Source organism: Corvus moneduloides, chromosome 2 (assembly GCF_009650955.1).
Source record: "Corvus moneduloides isolate bCorMon1 chromosome 2, bCorMon1.pri, whole genome shotgun sequence".
In the NCBI taxonomy this organism is placed as follows: Eukaryota; Metazoa; Chordata; class Aves; order Passeriformes; family Corvidae; genus Corvus; species Corvus moneduloides.
Window position 1 is genome coordinate 107,003,032 of NC_045477.1, and position 19,823 is coordinate 107,022,854.

Genomic DNA, 19,823 nt, shown 5'->3' on the forward strand with positions numbered 1-19,823 from the left:
GTTATAAGGAGCTAATTAGGAGAGCCACGAGTATGGTACATTCTGGCTTGGATTCTGCTGATGGATTGGGGATTTCTTACTTCCGTGCCCTTCTCCTCCCTATAGTTGCCATTATTTGGGTTGTAGTTGATTAACAGTGTTATGGGATTTCATAGTTAGGGTCCTGTTTGATGCCCAGCCCTTACTCTTACAGTTAGCATTAAGTGGTTATGTAGTTCTCATTGCTTGTTTTTAAAGGCATCCATTTCCACTCCAGCTCACGGTTAGGTGAAATATTCTGAGGAATTGGCTCTAGTTCAGCTGGAATTAGGCCTACTGGATTATTTAAGACTTAATATTCAAGATTAAATAGTGGTGATTCTTTTCATTAATTTAGGGGGGGGAAAACGGTTGTATCACAGAATTTTTATTTCCTTTGTCCTTCAGAAAACAGTAAGAGATAAAGAATACAAAGGCTTTCAAATAAAACTGGAGCGTTTGGAGAAGCTATGCAGGGCCCTTCAGACAGAAAGGAATGAGCTGAATGAGAAGGTGGAAGTGCTCAAGGAACAGGTTTCTCTTAGAGAAGCAGATGTGGATCTGGCTGTGCAGGTGTTGCAGTCCTGCACACTCAATTCCCATGAGGAGCTGGGAACTCCCATTGACACGGAACCAGGAATCCAACCCGATGCGGAATCGTGTGCGGCCAATAGCTCCGAAAAGACTGTCTCAACAAGTCCTGTTCCTGGCACTGAATCTGTAGACTAAAATGAAGTGTAAACACTGTATTGAGAGATATATTTTGTGTAAAACTTTCTCTGTTGGTGGTAACTATTTGGTTTTGTGGTGAAAATTTTCTTACTTTTTCTACCATATCTGTATTTTCTTAGAACTACTGGACTTATGTGGTACAGGAAGCTGCATAGCAGCTTTAAATAGCTTAAACTATAAATTTTCCACAACTGTGTTGCACATCTGCCTCATTTTTTAAAAGAAAATATTTTTCCATAAAAGGATGCATGTGCGTTTCCTCCCCACTACACAAATCACTGTCATGGAAGACTGTGTACAGATCTAATATCGTTTGGGGAAAATGGTGACAGCAAGTCACTCTTTTGTTTTAAAGAACAGCACTCTGGTTTTGTTCATTGATTTGCCACTCACTATACTAAAGATTATCAATTTTTCCAGTAAATTTATCTACATAAGGATGTCTAACGGCCAGTAAAAAAGTCAGCTTTCCTCCTATATATGTTTTCATATATATGAATGGAAAAGTAAAGGTCCAGAATATAGTAAAAGATACGTTTAAAGGGTTTTATGTACTTCGTGGTATGAAAAAACAGCTTTGAAATACATTAATTTGCAGCTGGTGAAACAGGGTGTACAGCTTTTTGCAGATGTCTCAGGGTTGTGTTGTAAAGGTTAGTTTGGACTATTTGCCCTACCTGTGAACATGTTAAATATGTGTTGGAAAATGTACAGTGATGCTACCGAGTGGGATTTGGAGCTGTGGAGCTTGTTGCACAGGTGTTGGTCACATGCTTCCTTCTTAGCTGCAGTGTGTCCACCACATGATTATCCTGACTAGAGAAATCCATTCATGTCTGAGCAAACCTCTGGATTACCTGAAGAGCTGGCAAATAAGACACTTCCTGCTGGAGGTGTGGAAGACGGGAGTCTGGCATACAGACTTCCTCTAACAGCCAGGTATGCGATGTATTTAAGTGTTAGTTAAGATTATAGTGGTTATAATTGAACATGAAGATTCAGATACTTTTCCTGAAGTACAACATGGAATTTCCTGCATGTTCAACCTCAAAGCTGCACCAGTTGGCAGAGTGCCTTCCCAGTCAGGTTATCTATTAAAGATGGTACTTCACATTCTTAGGCTAACATACCACAAGCAAAGCCCCCTTGTTAACCTTAAACCATATTGTATTTTCCTAGAAAATTTGATATCCACATTATGACTTCTTTTCTTGAAAGGAACTAGGACCAACGTTTATTTTTTAGCAAGGCAATGTGATCTAACTACAAGCTACCCCGAACTTTAATTCCCATGCATTTACTTTCTAGTTTTGGTTACTGTCATTATAAGAAATACGAACATGTGTAGCCTTTTCTGGTACTTAAAGTTTTTTGCACTTACTTGGGAGGGGATTTCTGAATCAAGCACATCTCAATGAGCTTCCCACCCCCATTGCCCTTGGCAGTTCAGTGGCTAAGTTACTTAAATGTTCAGGCTGCACTGAGCTCCCAGTCCTTTTCCTGTAGTGATGTATGTTGAAATAACTTAGCTGTCTCAGACAGAATGGTTATGTAAGGCCTAACACATGTGTTAGCTCATACCACTAAGAGGAACTGTGCAAAACTGACATTTCTGAAATGGAGTAAATGGGAAGCTGGCCATTTTTCTCCTAAATTTTTGTGGGTTTGGTGTTTGTCGTCCAAGCACAATGCAGGAATGAAAAGAACGTAGCAGTGAGCAGTCAGGTTAGATTCAGAGCTTTGAAATGTTGATCGTGCAAACCCTGTAGCATAAAAATAACTGGAAAGAAATATTTCAGACTTGCTGTTCAAATTACTTGCTTTATAGAACCAAGCTTGAAAAAAACAGGTGGTGTGAGAACTGGTTTTCAGCTAACACTAAGTATGATGTAATTTTCCTGAGGAAAAGTGTGAAACTTTGTATCTGGTGCATCATACCCTTGGCAAGGTAGGACATGCAGTTTTCTATTTTTACAATTTGTTATTTGGACATTTGTATTCTGAACAATTCTTTCGGTAGTACTTGTTCTACATGGAGGCAAGAGAGTTTTTGGACCCTGCTGCAAGAATAAAATAAAGGGCTTTTAGAGACACGACAGATGTATAGAACAGCAATACAAGTATCTTTGTCACTGGCTAAATATGTAAATGAAGCAGAATGCCCCAGCTGAAAGGCTTTTAAAACGGGGATAGCTTCTCTTTTCTACCATCAACATACCCTTATCATAGCAACTTATCTGGCCAAGGCAAGCTGTACTTCGCTTCCTGGAACCAGTCAACAGAGTTTCATGCATTGCTTAAAAAGTGTTGTTTTAAAAAAAAATACAAATTGATGTAAGGGATAAGCTCAGCACTGTCACTGATCTGCCATACTGCAGGCTATTGCACTGCCAGGCTGCAGCCGAACGGGCTCCAGTAGGGTTTTTAAGTAAACTTGTATTACTGCCTTTCTCCCACTACTACAAACCATTTAACTCGGGATGTAAAGTGATGCAGCCTGAGATGAGTGTGTCTGATTGTCAAAACTGGGGCCTGGTCAACAGTTTCACCACGATTAAGCTGCAAGAAGCTAAATTGTATGTGATTCAAGACCCAAATACGTGTATAAATACACACGTAAGTTAGGGCTGTATCTCTATTGTTTTGTCCTTCCTTTCATTACACCTGGTTATGTTACAGTTCAATTCTCAGGTGTTGCAGAAAATCTACCTCTTTGGACTGTAGATGGAAATAACTGTGAAAAAAGTGATGCAGAAATCTAGTTTGTGCTAAACACACTGCTTTATTTTTACAACCCATGTCTGCTTTCATGAGGAAAAGTGATAAATGAACAGGCAGTCTTTGTTTTGCTTTTCAAAAACATTTTGTAGAGATTTTTCACTAATGTGAATCTGAAATTTTATCTACTCAATTCTGTATAGATTAAGTAAATAAGTATGCTTAATATATTGGACTCTGAGTTTTTCTTTCACATCATACTCATGTCTTCTGACTGAATCTGCTGAAACTGTATTTATTTGAAAAGTCAAGAGTGAGAATTAAAAGATGTGAAATTTGATTTCAGGCGTATTGTTGGAGTGAGCTGCCCTGGGAAGGGGCTGTTCTGGGGTCGTGGCAGTGACTTGCACGTTCCTGGTGGTGTCTGGTGGGAGCAGCCCGGGGCAAGGGGTGAGTGGGTGCTGCACTCTGCTCACCTGACCTGGAGTGTCTTAAGGTGAGGGTCACTTGAATGATGGAGAGCTGGAGCTCTGGCTGAACCTGCACCTGCCTGCTTTGAATTCTGCTCGTGCCTTCTCTCTCTAAAAACCTATCCATCATAGTTCACTTGGGTGCACTGTGAAAAAGTACCGGGACTTAGGCTAAAAAATGTTTCCTAGTGAGTTTATCAAGTGCTCCACACTGTGTCATACTATGTGGGATCATTTGTTCCTGACATACACTCCCTCCTAGTTTCCTAATACTGAAAAGTGTTCTGTTTGCCTTTTTTTGGCATATTCTCTAACATTTGGCAACTTCCCTAAATTGGGTTTTGTTTTGGAACTCGTTTTGAGTTCAGTTTTCCTTTGTGTCTATTTTTTCTAGGTAGCATTTGGAACTGCTCTACAACAAAATACTCTGATGTGCTCTATGACTCTTTAAAGATAGTACTAATTTTTTAATTTTAAAAAGTTTATTAACTTGCTTGAAGATACCCATTGTATAAAAGGTGAGCAGCAGAGTTCCTAGCCCTGAGCCATTTTTAGAGCTGTGCCAGGTATTTTGAAATCCAGCTATACTGTCTGGTCTTAGTGCTTTCCTTGTACTTCAGAGTATTCCTTTATATCTGAGACTTGTCTCCTCAAAGGTGCTGCCTCTGCTCCTGTGTAAACACCTCTTTCTCTCTTTTCTTCCAGTGCATGCTGATACAGAAGTCAAATCTGTTATTATTTCCTTGGATCTTGCCAGTCTTCCTAAGTTCCTTATCAAAACTGGTCAGATTTGCAAGCTTTTGCTAGAGGGAAGTTTGGTCACAGTTAATAGCTGGGGATTTTGGCTTTTTCCTTTTCTTAATCAAGTGCTAAGTCTCTCCTGCTAATGCACGTGCAAACATGTACACATACATTTGAGCTGTACTTCTCTTGTGAAGAGTAGGTCTGAGGGGAGAACCTCTTTCACCAGCTGCATTCTGAGCCCTCCAGGCACACGTGTTTGATATAGTCAGAGATACTTGGTTTTAGGCCTTTAGAAAGTTACTCCTCACAGATACTTCTTGTTCCTTTCTGGTTTGATTTTGTTTGTTTTGTTTTGTTTGTCTTTTTTAATTTTATGTTTTACATTTAAATTTTGATAATTCCACGTTTTTCTTCTTGTTTAGACATTTCTTCTTGAAGGAGGGTTGTATTTCCTTCTAAGAGCTGAACTCAGCCTCATCAAACTGTGCTAGCTTTTACAGATCTTGCTGACTCTGGCACCCATCTAGCCTGAACTTTTAAGTGATTTAAGAATACTATGCTGCTCCTGAAGACTTTATTTTAATTTCCTTTAAAACTGTTTGTTATCTTTTAGCTTTGAGCTTGCATGTTGTTTTGAATTTCTTGTTCAAACAGGGATCTGGGCTGTGCCTGTCTCATGGACGGGAACACTTGAAGCAGGCCTTTGTGTAATTCCAAACTATGCCAAGGACACTGCTCCTACAGCTCTACTTCAAGAAAGTAACCTCTTAGAGCCTTTACAAATTGAATACCCTGTTACATCTCATGATATTTCAAGCTGAGGAAATGAATTTAAGTCACTCATTTTTAAACTTAATCTAATACAGCCATGTGACAGATACTCCATATTGCTGTAGTTCACTATCACTTCCACCAATTTATGTCCTGGTGTTAAGGGTCAAAATAACTACCTCAGTTCTGCCAAGTCCATGATATGATACTGATATTTAATTCATGTAATTTGTTGGGAGTTGTTTGGTTGGTTGGTTTCTACCCTTTACACTTGTATTCATATAAAACCATTTGATCTTGGTCATGCTGCCTGTTTTACAAATCCTGCTCATCAAAGCTTTTGCTGGCTTTGTGCCTCTGCTGTTTCCTGCTGGGTGGTTGCTGACTCTCCTCCTAACCCTTTTCTCCAGAATATGGATTTTATGCACTCTTGATGTCTTAAAAGAGAGATCCATTGCCTTTTAAAGGGGAAGAACAGTCAAACTCTCAAAACCTGTTATCCGTGTTTGACTCTGCTCGAACTGGGGGAAGCTTTGGGTTTGACATTCACAGGACAGAAGTTGATGTTGAAAGAATTATGAAGAATCTACTCCACCAAACATCTCAGTGGCTGTAAAGGAACAAGTCAAACTCGGTGTTGACTTAACTACTTGTTCCCTGTAGAGAGTTTACACAGCTTTGTTCAGCTGTTTCAGTGCTGAAGAGGCATCGCATACACATGGAAGACAACAAAGTATAGTATGGATAATGGCATCAACTGTGTAGCTACATAGCAAAAATGACCTGGTGTCCAACAGTATTCTCAAGGGTCTTGCATTTTACAATAAAAGCAAATACAGATCTTTGTAGACAGTAAAGGAAAACCCCAAACTTGCTTTTTGCCACACTGAAGCAAAATGCAGGAATGTTACATGCACTTTCAGGTTTGTTGTTGTATAGGTATTAATCTTCCAAAATACTTCAGTATCAGTTACTCTTAAACCCTTGCAGCTCCTCACAAGTACTTCTGTCAAGTTTATCTTCAGAGGAGTTGGTGAGGCAAACCATCCCATTCTTAGGGAAGAGTGGGAGCAAAAATTTCTGATGGACACTAATAATGGCTCTTGGCTTTATTAGCAATAAAAGATCTCTCTGCCACAGTGCTGCTGCTCTCCCAAAGTACTGGTGTGGTCTGATGAGAGCCTGGCTGAAGATTTTTGTCATTCAACTTCAGAAAAACAGGTCTGTTGAAATAAAATGGCTGGTTTAAAATACAGTATATAGTTTCACTGTCATTCATGTTGTACTTCAGTTCAAAGAGGAATGAATTTAGATTTCCTTGGTGTAGGCTGAAAACCTTGGAGAGAAAAAATACTGAAAAATTGCATCAAATACATAGGTGTTGAGAACAAGTGAGGAAGTCACCCTAAACTGGCCGTTTTTCACTTTAAATTACCTTCTGTAATTTTTGTTTTACCTGGTCTTCTGAGAACAGCCAATACAAAAAAGGTAGGTCTCAAAACTGTATACAGTTCCCTTGAAAAGAAGGGCCAGTGTATGGAAAGCCTGATAGTGTGTCCTTTTCCCAGCACATATGAACCTCCAGGAATAACACATTGAACTAAGTGTACTCTGTAAGTACCATGTGAGCACACCTAAAGTAACTCTTGTCTAATGCAATAAATAAAGATCTTGCTGGAGCCATTGTTCAGGTTGAATGTTCTATTACTTTTCTTTTTTTGAAACTTCAACTCCCATTGTATTTACTACTACCAAATTGCAGTGCATAAGCAGTTATCTACTTCCTGTGGGAGGCAACAGTTTTTAAAATCAAAATCTTAGGCATTCAGCTACATAGACTTCACTATTATGATCTTCCGCTGTTTCACAAGCATGCTACTCAGGCATTAAAAAAATACTTTGAAAAAACTACTTGCAAATTAAAAGCCATATTGGTTCCAGCACCACATTCTCAGTAATAAAACACTTTCAGCCACTAAGTTGTAGACTCTCCTAATTAACTTAGAGCTGCCTAAAAAAGATTGGTATGAAGTTGCTGCTACTGAAGGATGCTGTGTGTACACAGGTATGGAGCGGGACACTCCAGACTTGGGAGAAAGAAAGCAGAGTAGAGGTTTCATTTACTGCTGTGCTTTGAACTGCAGGTATAGTTAAAGGTAATTTTGGTCCCTAATAAATTATCCCATCCTTTCAGCTGTAAGAGCAGGCACTGGCTGCATCCCTGGGTGCGTGCTCCTCTGTGCTCTAGAGGGAAGTAGGGCTTTGTCGGACATTTAGGGTGCCACCAGTGATCCCTATACCTCCAGATCTGAGCTCTTGGTGTTTCAGTAAATAAAATCTAGAACCCTGACAAAATTTGACAGTCAGTGTCAAAGAGGGACTTTTCACAAGTGCAGGGAGTGATGCTGGGTAATTACTTTAACTCCCAAAAGGTAGATTTTGATTAGATATTAGGAAGAAATTCTTTACTGTGAGGGTGGTGAGGTACTGGAACAAGTTGCCCAGAGAAGCTGTGAATGCCTTATCTCAAAGCCCCATCCACGGAAGTGTTAAAGGACAGGTTCAATGGGGCTTGGAGCAACCAGTCAAGTGTAAGATGTCCCTGCCCATGGGAGGGGGGGTGGCAAAACCCATATTCAGAGAATGCATTCATTTCCATTTCCTGTGCATGGCATTTTAGTGTTTGTACACCCAGAACACCAGCTGGACCAAAGCACAGTTAATCAAGCGGTGGCCAAGATGTCCTTTGGCAGGTTTGACCTTTCATGCTGTTTAGCATGTCCTGTCCAGTTGTCACCTGCCTGCTGAACTCCAACAGCATCTCAGCCTTCCAGAGGAATATTCAAGCTCTTTTGCACCTACCTCCATCACTTTAATAGAAACCATTCTTGAAAAAGGTGTGGAGAGAGACAAGTCTGTGCATGGTGACTTAGTGACTACAAAGCAGGGGGTGGCCCCTGTAAGAGCAGGCGGGGAATTAAAAATAAGTAGCATAAGAAAAGCAATGACAAGAGCAGTGCAGTTACTACACTCCACTTTCTCCCTCCCATTCAGTTAGTGAGGCAGTAAAAAGACTTTAGTGAATAACCCCAACCATATTTCACACACAAAGCTGGAATCACCAATTCTAGAGATGAGCTGTTCTCTACATGCTAGTGCCAAGCAGCCAGGAGGTCTCCTTGAAGTGAGCACTGAAGAGGACCAGCAGCAGGGAGGGGTCATGTCAGAGAGCACTGCTCTATCTTCGCCAGGAGGAACCACCACCATTCTCTCAGGGAAGTATTTCTGTTTTTCCAGAAAGTTGGGCCATTGACGTTATGCTGTGGTGATTTTTTGCCTTTTCTTTTATATACCTTTTATATATTTTCTGTATTCTTAGTATACGTATTTGAAGCCTGATATTGCAACTTAGTTCCAGTATTTTTCTAGGCAGGAGGACAAAACATTCTAAAAGTCTCCCAGCTGAAGGTCTGAAGCCTTCATGCTATCTTGCTTCTCCATAGGAACCAAGGCTGGAACCAGTTCTCTAGGACATATTTTTGTAAACAGGATACAAGCCTCATCTGAGGGGGGAGACTAGAAGTTGCCAGAATAGGGGGACACTACTTTATCTATTAAGCTTCTCATTGGGGAACCTTTGTCAGATATGCTAATTTGCAAAATATGTAAAAATTGTATACGCGTCAAGCGCCGTGTGCATTCTCCAGCATTTTCCACCTTATCAAGTTGTGCACCATAAGGATCCTTATTAAATGAGGTAAAACCCCTTTTATTCCCTTAACCATTTCTGGATCATAGTTCTAGGACCAGAGAAAAAGGCATCAACATCTTCATTTGCTACTTTTCAAGAGCTGTGTGTGTTATAATGACTGCCAAAAGAATGTAGGGCCTGACCAGAAACCATCTCTGAATTCAGTGTTTAATGCTTATCATGTGCTGTCACTTGCATTTCCCCAGCAGGGCGGTGGAGAGAACAGGAAGAAAATCTCCTGGGTACAGCTGGAGGAGGTTTAGAGCTGGATGAGGAGGGAATGAAACCACTTGCCTCCTCCCTGACACAGGTCAATGCCCTGCCACCATCCAAGAGGGCCACTACCAAAGGCCCTCTTCACTTTCCTCCATCTGTTTTATTGCTGAGCATGGCCCAAAGTAAGGAATATCCCTTTGGCCAGTTGGGGTCAGCTATCCCAGCTGTCTCCCCCGCAGCTCATGTCCCTTGCCCCAGCCTACACAGTGTGCAAGCACTGCCCAGCAAGAGTCAAAGTACAGGCACCTTATCAGCACCATTCCAGCCATAAATCCAAACCACAGCTCCCAGCACCACATCACTCTCAGATGGACATGCACTCCATCCCAGCCAGAGCCAGCACAGGCAGCTTCAAATATGCAGCTTGAGCCCAGCAGTCTATAACTTGTTACAGTCACAGTGGAGAGGAGAGCAAGGTATCACATTTTCAGTATCAGTCACCACAGTCTTCTTTTTTTCAGCTTGAGCAGAAAGATCAGGACAGCCAGCAGTTCATTTCATTAAGGTCTTAAGTAGGTAAGAACTATAAACTCCAGGCAGACACTGACATTTGTCTGACAGCTCCCAACGTAATCCATTACCTGTCTGTAGATCCATAAATATGGAGAAATTTTGTTTCTATAGAGTAAAAATTCTTGAGCTTTTCAGTCAGTGCGAGGTTTAGAAGCAAACTGTTGTTTGTCTTCTATTTGTTCAGACACTAATGTATTTCAGACAACTGCCCAGTTGCCTCACTTAAGTAAAAAATGCCCTAATACAGGTGTCACCAATTCACTGAGAGGGCACTGGCACCTTGGCACTTAAGAAAATGATAAAGGATAGTGCTTTTACCACCACCCAAAAAACCCCCATAACACACACACATAAACCACATCAAAACAAACAAAATCCAACCACTAACCACCCAAATACAAAGAAGTTACTTGAGTCTGCTCAAGATTTATACTTGAACTTTACAAGAGATCTACCAGCTCGCCCCATGGATTCCCTAAACCTCCTCCTACACCCATTTCCTTTGTGAAGGAGTCAAGTTATCTATTCCAATTTTTTTGGCATGAAGACAACTCTAATCTTCCCAGACCTTTAAGTGTGGGCTAAGTTATAAACTAAAAAATACATACCTTTATCACCAGGCAGCAATTAAATTATATTCAGGCAAGAAAGCATTCAACTTATGCCAGTGGACATTAAACACACCAAACTTCTTTTAAATAGATTTTATTTATGCAAAGACAATCCAAATGTGGTGTGTAAAAGTGGAAAGCTCTTTTTACATATTAATAAAAAGGGGTTTTTTTTAATATAGTTTCTATGTGTGCAGAGTGAGGATTTGACAATTTTATTTACAGGAATCCAGTAAGTTTGTTTAAAAATATAGACATAGGTATCAAGTCATTCTTATTTTCTCTAAAGCTAATTGCTGTACCGTATACAACACCTCAAAGTGCCTACACAACCAAGGGTAGCCCACGACAATGTGATTATACAAGCTTTTTGTGCCTCATTAAGAATATTCTTGTTTTGATGTAATACTTCTGCCCAGTGATTGTGGGGGCTTTTGGTTTTGTTTTTTAGTTGCCCTTTTTTATTTTTAGGGCTTTATTTTTTGTATGCGTAGTTGAATTATGTTACTATGTCATTCCCAGTAGTTCCTTAAAGAAGAAAAGTTACATTCCTTGAGCTTCCAGTTCGGCTGCTGTTATATCTGGTTCTTCATCATTGTAAATGTTTTCTGCCTGAAGACACAAGACATTACATTACAAGTGATACACACAACTGTTTTTAAACAATCTTCTACACTTCATATAGAAAAAGAGCTTGATAATACCAAGGTGGCACAGCTATCATCCCCTCCTTGAAGGGACTTTCTCCCTGCCCTTTCTTAAAGGGCAGCCAAATTTAGGAATAGGCACACAGTGGCTACATTTTGGCAGTTACCTTCTTGAATTGCTCCATTTCAACAGCAAAAGCCGTAGCCATTTAACCACTAGCCTTATTATGAACATTTTATCTGGAATTATTTCAACCTTAGTCTAAACACACAAAACAAGAACACATATTAAAAAAAAAGAAGCCTGACCTGTGGAACACACTTAAGTCCGTTACAGTTTTTTAATTTAATTTATTCCCAAATTACTTTATTCCACATTTCTAAGATAGCTGTTCCATTTCCTGTAATGTAATATGAACTAACTGGGGAGTTAAAAAGCATCCTGCTTTACAGCCAACATACGGGGGGAAGAATAAGTCTTGGCTAATACTGGATATAAGTTTTCAATTGCTTTAATTAAGAATAAATCTTAACTAGTACCTAGGACTTGGAATCAAGAATTAACTAGCAGTTGCTTTTATTCAAGTTGTTTGAGTCTTGGGTTTTCTTTTTAAAGTCTTACACTGTTTGATTAGAGCAAGAAGTATATGGCACAGACAACTTTCAGTCCTCGAAGGCACAAGCTGCCCTAAGAAGAACAAGCCTTTTCAGTTTCATTTATACACTAAGCTTTAGAGCAACTCAAGAGCTGTTATGACACTCACCATTTGCCATATCTGCATTATATTGTCCTCTGATACAGAACAGATTACCCAAGGCTCATTAGGATTCCAGCTGAAGTCTGAAATTTTGGCAGTGTGTCCTCCATGAATAAACTGTTAAAAAAAACCCCACAAGCTTCAGTAAGCCATTTCAACTCTAGATAAATCTGTTAAAACCTGGGATTCTTAAGTTAAATTCATCATGCTAATGACAAAGAAAAACTTGCTACTAGAGATTCACAACAGACATAAGGAAGGTGTGTGTTCAACTGCTTCCCATTCACTGGACACAGATGCAGCTGCTGAGACAGCATTTGAGGTAACAGTTCCTATTATTACAGCAACAACTGACATCCTCAAAATGGTCTCTCTTCACACAGGGCTGGGCTGTGAAATCCAGACATTTTTCATTCTGATTACATCTAAGAGCACTTACAGAGTCACACACGAAATGGGGAAACCTTCAGAACTGAACAGAGGAAGCCTACAGCAAATGAGAGCAATGGACTGGAAACCAGGGAGGTGAAAAGATTTACGAACAGCTGCAGTTTTAGCAGCACAGTGACAAGACATCACTGCCACACAGCATGTCAGCACACTGAAACCTGAACAAAAGGGTACCAGCAGCTCAGGAGGCCCATCTTCTGCATCCTCTGCAGACTGCTCTTCTCCAATTTTACTGTAAGAAAGTAGTTTATACTTTTTATTAAAATTACAATTGCATTCTATATCAACTTAACAGTTCCTGGCCTTTGTTTCCCATATTTGCAAATTGTTTTCCTCACTGTGAAATAACTATAATCATCAGGTATAAAACATCAGCTGTATGGCACTGTCATTACTGAAATAGAATCTTAACTTGTGAAGCACATGGAAGCAAAAATCACTTACTGATGTGATGCCTAAAGATTTTTACCCTTTTTCATATGTGTAGCTTTGTAGATTTTTAAAATATAGTTGTATGATTTCTAGTACTTTTCCTGCCCTCTCTCACATTTTAGAATAATGAACTAACCCTTTCTAACACATTCCTGAAATTCTGTTTAGTCTTATTCTTAAGACCACAATTTCTGACAAGGACATCTTGTTTTCCACCAGAACTTGAGAGACATAACAAGAAATAGGGGAAAGAAACCCCTGGACCAACTCCAAAGGGGCAGACCCAAGAGTGGGTTACCGGGCCAACTGACCCCCTACTGAATATACCTGCAAGATACACTAATTAATTAACCTTTTAAAAACTGTAGAAATCCTTTACCACGCATGCACATACAGCTGTGTTTGTGCACCTGAAAGGTTTCATTGAAGAACTGCTTTTTATCCTACCACTTTAACACTGTTGCAAGTTTTTTCTTTTGAATCTAGGCAACAAATGGACAACAGAAAACAACACTATTAGCAAGAAATCCTGATGGAGAAGTAACTTTAGATGTACTGCGCTGTTTCTATTTATACCCAAAAGACCAGGCCTGAGGTAAGCAAGGAAGGCTTGAGAACAGCACAAATCAAACCTGCCAAATAATGCAGGCCAGCAGCCTTTTTTTTAACCATCTGTTCATATATACTAACAGAAAGGAATTGCTCCTCACCTTAGATCCCATACGTTAAGCCGACGATCGGTACCACTTGAAGCAAGAATGGTTTCATTATGAGGAGACCAGTGAACCTATTAAAAGAAAACAACTTCAGTGGAGCAGTTAACTGATTTCTAAAGCATATCCTGTATAACCAGCACTCCGGCCACTAATTTTTAACTGTACTCTGCAAATCAGTTTCTTCCAGCACAGAGGGTATCTAGTAGCTCAAATAGACTGCTTTAAAGTCTTAAGGTTTCTCAACCTGAACAAACAACATTATTTCAGTGTTACAGATCTACCATATTTTATGAAATTTGTCTAAAAATCACTGTTACTTGCACCCAATTAATTAGGCAGAGTTCACAAAATTAGGTTTGAACCCAAATCCTCTGTACAGCACATCATTTTAGAGAAACCTTCTACCTGTACTAAAGGTACTTGTGAACACCCAGTATCTTTTTAGCAGCAAGTTGTTGACTACTTGCTTTAAAGGCAAGTGGGGAAAGGCAGAAATAAACTACATGGTACTGTCTGTAATTGTCAAACACAACATAGTGAGTTTTGGTTCAACAGATATATTTGTGTTGCAAGAACACAAATCTACATGTTCTTGTCCAACTCAGTACTCTTCGTGGGTTTTTTCTACAGGTTGTGAGTAGTTTACCCACCTGAAAAATCTCATCCTTTTGAGACTCAAAAGAATGGAGTTTCAGCTTTAAGTTTCGAAGATCCCACAGAGCCACCGTCTGGGAGACACAAGTAACAAGAAATTGGTTATACTATAATGGCCTTCATCTGCACTGCTTGGGAATGTAAAATATACACAAGTAAAAACCTTGTCAGCAGAGCCAGTTGCCAGAATGAACTCGCTGTAAGGATTGAAGGACAGACAGTTGACCTCGGCTGTGTGAGCATCTACTGAGTGACTCGGCTTGGACGTGGCATTAGATCTTGTGTCCCAACTGTGGCAGTGACGGGTTTGGGGAAGGGGTCAGGGGCAGGGAGGAAAGAGGGAGAGCAAACAAACTTCAGTTTTTACAGGAGGTTCTTTTTCACGATAGCTTTTATTACTAAACCCAACTCTGAAGCTACAGTTTTCATTCCAAAACCTTCAGTATTTTGTCTGCTGTACATGAACAGCTTGCACCAGGAAGCTGACATACATATTAGTTACATCTTCTTTTCAAGTGATGGGAACACATTAAATGGCATGTAGATTTAAGTGATTCTGCACCATCACTGTAGCTGATTGCCATAAAGAGCTACATGAAATCATGTCAAAATTCAGACTTTGTTTTTTATCCAAGTGCTGTGGACTAGGTCCACTGGCAGCACACAGCATGCACTACCCAGAAACCTCCTAACTTACATCATAAGCTTCTGATCATCTGCCACGGATCCAAACAGAGACTCATGGAGCAGGTGCCATGCCACGTCTTCCACTACTGCAGAGTGCCCGGTAAAGATGGCTTTTGCCTCAACAATCTTGCCTTCTTTGGGTCCAGCACTTATATCCCATAAACACACCATCTGTAAATAAGCCACATTCTACTGAAATGCAGACTCTGATTGTACTATCTTTCAAATAAATAATCAATCACACTCGACAGAGACGACACTCCTGAAGCAGTTCTCTGCTTTTGAAAAAGAACACTTAGTATGCCACAAATGAGAGCTAAGTTATCAATCAGTTTTCTGCAAGTTCAAGGCCCAAGGATTATTTAGAAGGCCACAAAAGCAATTTACACTTTTAAAGTCCACAAAGAAATGTATAAGCTATTAGTTCAACTGATCTTTGAGAGTCTTATTAAATTATGGTCTTGACCCAAGCCAATTAAAAGGGTTTCTTCCAGCAGTAAACTATAAAAATATTCTTACATCAAGAACCTTAAAAAGAACTCGTTGTTGATTACAGCCTAAAGCCAACTGACAGCCCTTAGAAATGTAATTACAATATGTGAGAGCTTCCCCACATAACAATACACAGCTGCACTAGGACAGGTTTTCTCCAATTTTCTACTACAGCATAAATTAGGAGGAGTTGGGTTTTTTAAGTAGGGGAAAAGATGTGGTTTTTACATGATCATCTGATGCACTGAGAAGATGTCCACTCAAATTTGAGTTCCATGATAAGCCATAGCCTTCCTTCTGGTGTCCTCTTAATCTAAGGTCAGGATTACACTCTCCACTCGGGTCTGAAAGACAGAAAATTCCTTCCCTTTAGTGTCTCCTTGCACATCAATCCATAGGAGCATCATTACCACCCAAGAACTTTGCTTCTGTTGCAGTAATTGTATTTTATACATGAACCTCTCCAGAGAGTGCTGCTTCTATCAAGATTCTCTTACAAAAGTGAGCATAACCAGGCAGTTGAAGTCCCTGAAGATATGGGCCTCCTCCTTTGGATTCCAGAGCCCAGCAACTCTCTCCCCATCACAGTCAAACACAAGTTTACCCTTCGATGACAAGAGGCATTTTGCTCAGCTCCAAGGAGTCTGACCCACCTGGTTTTGAAGGATGTTTAGTGTAGTCAAACACCAGCACATCAGCAGAGGGTGTTTTTGTTGCAATGATGCAGGGGTTCTGCGGCATGTATCGGGCACGGTTCACTTCACCCTCATGGTTAATTTTAATCTCCATCTCAATTTTGCCAGTCACAGATCCAAAGCCACCAAATTCTACAGTTGTCAGAAAAATTTCAGTTTATCACACCAATTATTTTAGACTACTGAAACAGCATCTTCCCTACTCCAAGATACAGTGGTAGCACCTCACTAAACACAAGCAAAGACTAGGAAAGACTCACACCATGCAACACAATAGCATTAACACTTTTGATATTTGGAATCCTCTTTCAGACCTTCAGTCTTTATTTGAGGTAGATGTGTACCTGTTTTCACGACAACTGAGAGAGCTGGTAGAAAGCCTAGTAGGGATTATATACCATAATGTTACCTAAGCTCTTCTGAAAAAAAGTTTCCTCTTTTTAGTAATCTAGAATTAGTGTAGACTGGTAAGTATATGTCCACTTTAGTATTTAACAGCAAGTTAGAACACCATTATCAGAACAAGTGAAAGCAGTAATGATACTGCTCAATCAGAACCTAAGAATGCTGCATGCCCACCTCCTTTCTCACTGTCATACTGCAAAGCACCAAACTGATCATTGCTGGGAATCTGGACTCCGGCAACAACCAGGTGGTTCTGTTCATCAGACGTGTGTGTTCCCAAAACCAGCCAGTGCAGAGCATAATCCTTTCCTTCTGGCCTGTTTAGAATAATAAATGTTGGAATAAAAGTATGTGCTCAGTTCCAGAAGTTCCATAGCTTGCATCAATAACCCTCAAGATCCAAACCTCTTCAGGGAACTAGAAAAGAGAGACTCTGTAAGAGATCCTCCCCTTTGTTGCAAAGACTTGTGCAATAAAGCAAACTGGACTCTGCCATGAGCAAGCCAAAGACACAACCAGCAAGGCTCGAGTGACAATACAAGCCAGTGAACATAGCCACTGTGGCTTGAAAGGGACAGTTACAGTTCGCACAGCAGTTAGAGGTGACACCAATACCTACTTCTGTCTAATTTCCCTGGAGTCTCACAGTATTGATTTAGGAAACAAGCAATAATCTTTTCCATAAAACATAAATCCTGAGGGGGCAAGTGGCAACCTGTTTTAGTTACTTCTCCTAGAAGCTTTTACCAGTTACCTTAACTAGAATCAAATTTCTCTTCTGGTGGTTGAATGTAACATTTAGTTAAAAGTGAACAGCTGGATGGATGGTGCCATTTATCTCTGAAAGGACAAATTTGAGCAGTCAAAACCAAGCAACCTTTGCATTCTTGAATGCAACAAATTAATTATGTTGCCTGAATCCAAGCAATCCGGAATCATTTGGATAATCACAAACAACCAGAGGTATTACTACACCACTTCCAAGTGTAAAGGGGGAAAAAAAAATACAAAACCAAACAAGAAACACACAATGCACATGCACTTACTTGCATCAGGAACAGGTGTCCCATCATGTCAGGTGCCATACAAAGAGGCAGTCCTTGCCTTAAATGGCTTACATATTTTGACACTGGATAATTGGAAACACCAGTTTTTAAACTGAATATTAAGTCAATCTGCAAAATACGAGGCAAGCAGAAGTGTCCCTCATAAGGGCTCCACACCCTCAAGTCCCCACTTCATTTTCTCCATGCCATGACTGGTTGGCTCACATCTCTCAACATCATCCCCAAACATTCTGGTACACCAAATGAAGTCATCACCTAACCAACACATATGTTACAATCCCATATGTGAAAAGGAACTTTACAGAAGAAAGAGACCATCCTCTGATAATTGCATGAAGCTTACACATAAGTTTTTTTAAAATCTACCTAAATCCACGTTACATCACTACCTCAGTGGAGCCCCGAGTGGTTACTGCAACAATTTAAGTTCTGTAGTAGCTGGCACATGAAGAGATTCTATCCCCACCTTCATGATTCTTTAAGAAAAAGAAACTCAGCCCACAATTTTTTCAGGGAGATGGGGAAGAATGGGAAATTTAAATATGTGAAGTCAACAATGAACCAGGGACAAAACCAGAATGTGAAGAACCAGTTTTAGAATGTTCTCTTAAGTAAGCCCAGACTTAAAAGACATCAGGCATATACTACAGATCCTATAGCTTGGACAGAAGAGTATATATAGTGCACGTGAGGAAAAACAGTCTTTAAGAATGAGCTAATTTAGTAGATAGATTTCTCAAGCAGAATTAACTACAAATGAGCACTAGATCTCTTATTTAGAAATAAATTGAGAAAGACTTCTGTGTTCACGCCTCACAACACCTTCTGATAGGCTAATCTAGACTTCTGTGAAGTATCAACTTGTGACCTTTTTCCTCGATGCTTCTGCACACCCGCGGGGTTTTTAAAGCTGTAAGCAAAATAAAGAGCTATAAGCTCACAAAGAGAAGTTTAACGCAAATTATTCTCGTCTTGCGTGGTTTTTATCCCCAAGTTACTCAGCACACCAGGTTAATAGAAAAGAAGCCTTCCCGGTGCCTTCTCGGCCTCTCTGCCCGTCTCTCACCTGGTCACATCAGGCAGCCACTGCACCGTGAGGCTGGGCCACTCCAGGGCGTGTGTCATCACCAGGTCGTACAAGAAGGGGGTGTTCTTCTTCCAGATCTTGTACTCCTCGCTGATGACACGCTCCTCCACCGTGTCCTCCAGCACTGCAGTAAGGGAAGGCATGAACAGAGCGTGGAGGGGGGTGAAAGGGAGCGCAGCCCCGGCCGGGGCTCTACCGGGACGGGGCAGGAGCGGGGGTCCCGCAGGGCCCTCGGGGGCGGCCGGCGGGACGAAAACTGCAGCCGCTCCAGCCCCGCTCCCAGCTCCCGCGGAAGCTCCTCGGGGAGGAATCCCGGAGCGCCCCAGCTCCGCTGCGCCATCCCGGGCACACGCACCCTCACACCCCAGCGCCCGGCCGGGGAGAGCGGAGCGGGGGCTCCTACCGTCCTTGCTCGCCATGGCGGGCGAGACGCGGCGCCGGGAGGGAGCCGAGGAGAAGGCGGCAGCGAGCGGAGAGGGCGGGAAGAAGCGGAGGAGGCGGGAAAGGAGGGAGGGAGCGCGCACAGGAGCCACTGGAAAGGCGGGAGAGAGCCTCCGGTGGCGCGGGGAGACCCCGCCTCTGAGGACCCCCAGCCCCGAAAGGGCTGGGGCTGGGGCTGGGGCGGGGCGGGCGAGGGGAAGGCCAGGAGGGGCCAGGGGAGGGCGAGGAGGGGCCGAGGGAGGGCGAGGAGGGGCCGAGGGAAGGCCAGGAGGGGCCAGGGGAAGGCGAGGAGGGGCCGAGGGAGGGCGAGGAGGGGCCGAGGGAGGGCGAGGAGGAGCCGGGGGAAGGAGAGGAGGGGCCGGGGGAAGGCGAGGAGGGGCCGAGGGAGGGCGAGGAGGGGCCGGGGGAAGGAGAGGAGGGGCCGGGGGAAGGCGAGGAGGGGCCAGGGGAGGGCGAGGAGGGGCCGAGGGAGGGCGAGGAGGGGCCGAGGGAAGGCCAGGAGGGGCCAGGGGAAGGCGAGGAGGGGCCAGGGGAAGGCGAGGAGGGGCCGAGGGAGGGCGAGGAGGGGCCGGGGGAAGGCGAGGAGGGGCCAGGGGAAGGCGAAGGCGGCTGGGCCGCGCTGTGGCCACGAGGTGGGGCTATAGGTAAAGCAGCGCCACAGAGGACGCCTCTATCGATATGTCTTGTC

The 19,823-nt window shown here is 42.0% G+C and overlaps 2 protein-coding genes across 7 annotated transcripts in view; one reads left to right on the forward strand and one right to left on the reverse strand.

Moving 5' to 3' along the window:
- The window catches only part of TXLNG (taxilin gamma), a 34,543-nt gene extending 21,197 nt beyond the window's left edge, over positions 1 to 13,346 (forward strand). Inside the window, exon 10 of one of the 2 annotated variants that reach the window (XM_032100717.1) lies at positions 12,393 to 13,346. In XM_032100717.1, coding sequence (XP_031956608.1) covers positions 12,393 to 12,428 — 36 coding nt within the window. In that variant the 3' untranslated portion in view covers positions 12,429 to 13,346. Of the gene's footprint in view, positions 1 to 426; positions 6,709 to 12,392 lie in introns of those variants that run through there. The other variant, XM_032100716.1, reaches the window with a different exon arrangement.
- Positions 10,683 to 19,362, reverse strand: RBBP7 (RB binding protein 7, chromatin remodeling factor). Of its 5 annotated transcripts, none has more exons than XR_004238456.1 (12): positions 19,050 to 19,360; positions 18,674 to 18,818; positions 16,715 to 16,857; positions 16,094 to 16,267; positions 15,669 to 15,784; positions 14,959 to 15,119; positions 14,425 to 14,551; positions 14,258 to 14,335; positions 13,602 to 13,678; positions 12,618 to 12,691; positions 12,016 to 12,126; positions 10,683 to 11,216 (listed from the first exon to the last, which is right to left on the reverse strand). XR_004238456.1 is itself a non-coding variant. In XM_032100719.1 (12 exons), the coding sequence occupies exons 1-12, from the start codon at positions 19,111 to 19,113 to the stop codon at positions 11,148 to 11,150; spliced, it is 1,323 nt and encodes a 440-aa protein (XP_031956610.1). In that variant the 5' UTR covers positions 19,114 to 19,358; the 3' UTR covers positions 10,683 to 11,147. The 5 variants fall into 5 exon arrangements, 4 of the variants coding, with proteins under 4 accessions (XP_031956610.1, XP_031956613.1, XP_031956609.1 ...); XM_032100719.1 differs by having other exon boundaries at positions 12,634 to 12,691; positions 19,050 to 19,358; XM_032100722.1 differs by having other exon boundaries at positions 12,634 to 12,691; positions 19,098 to 19,357.
- Positions 19,363 to 19,823: the final 461 nt, after the last annotated feature.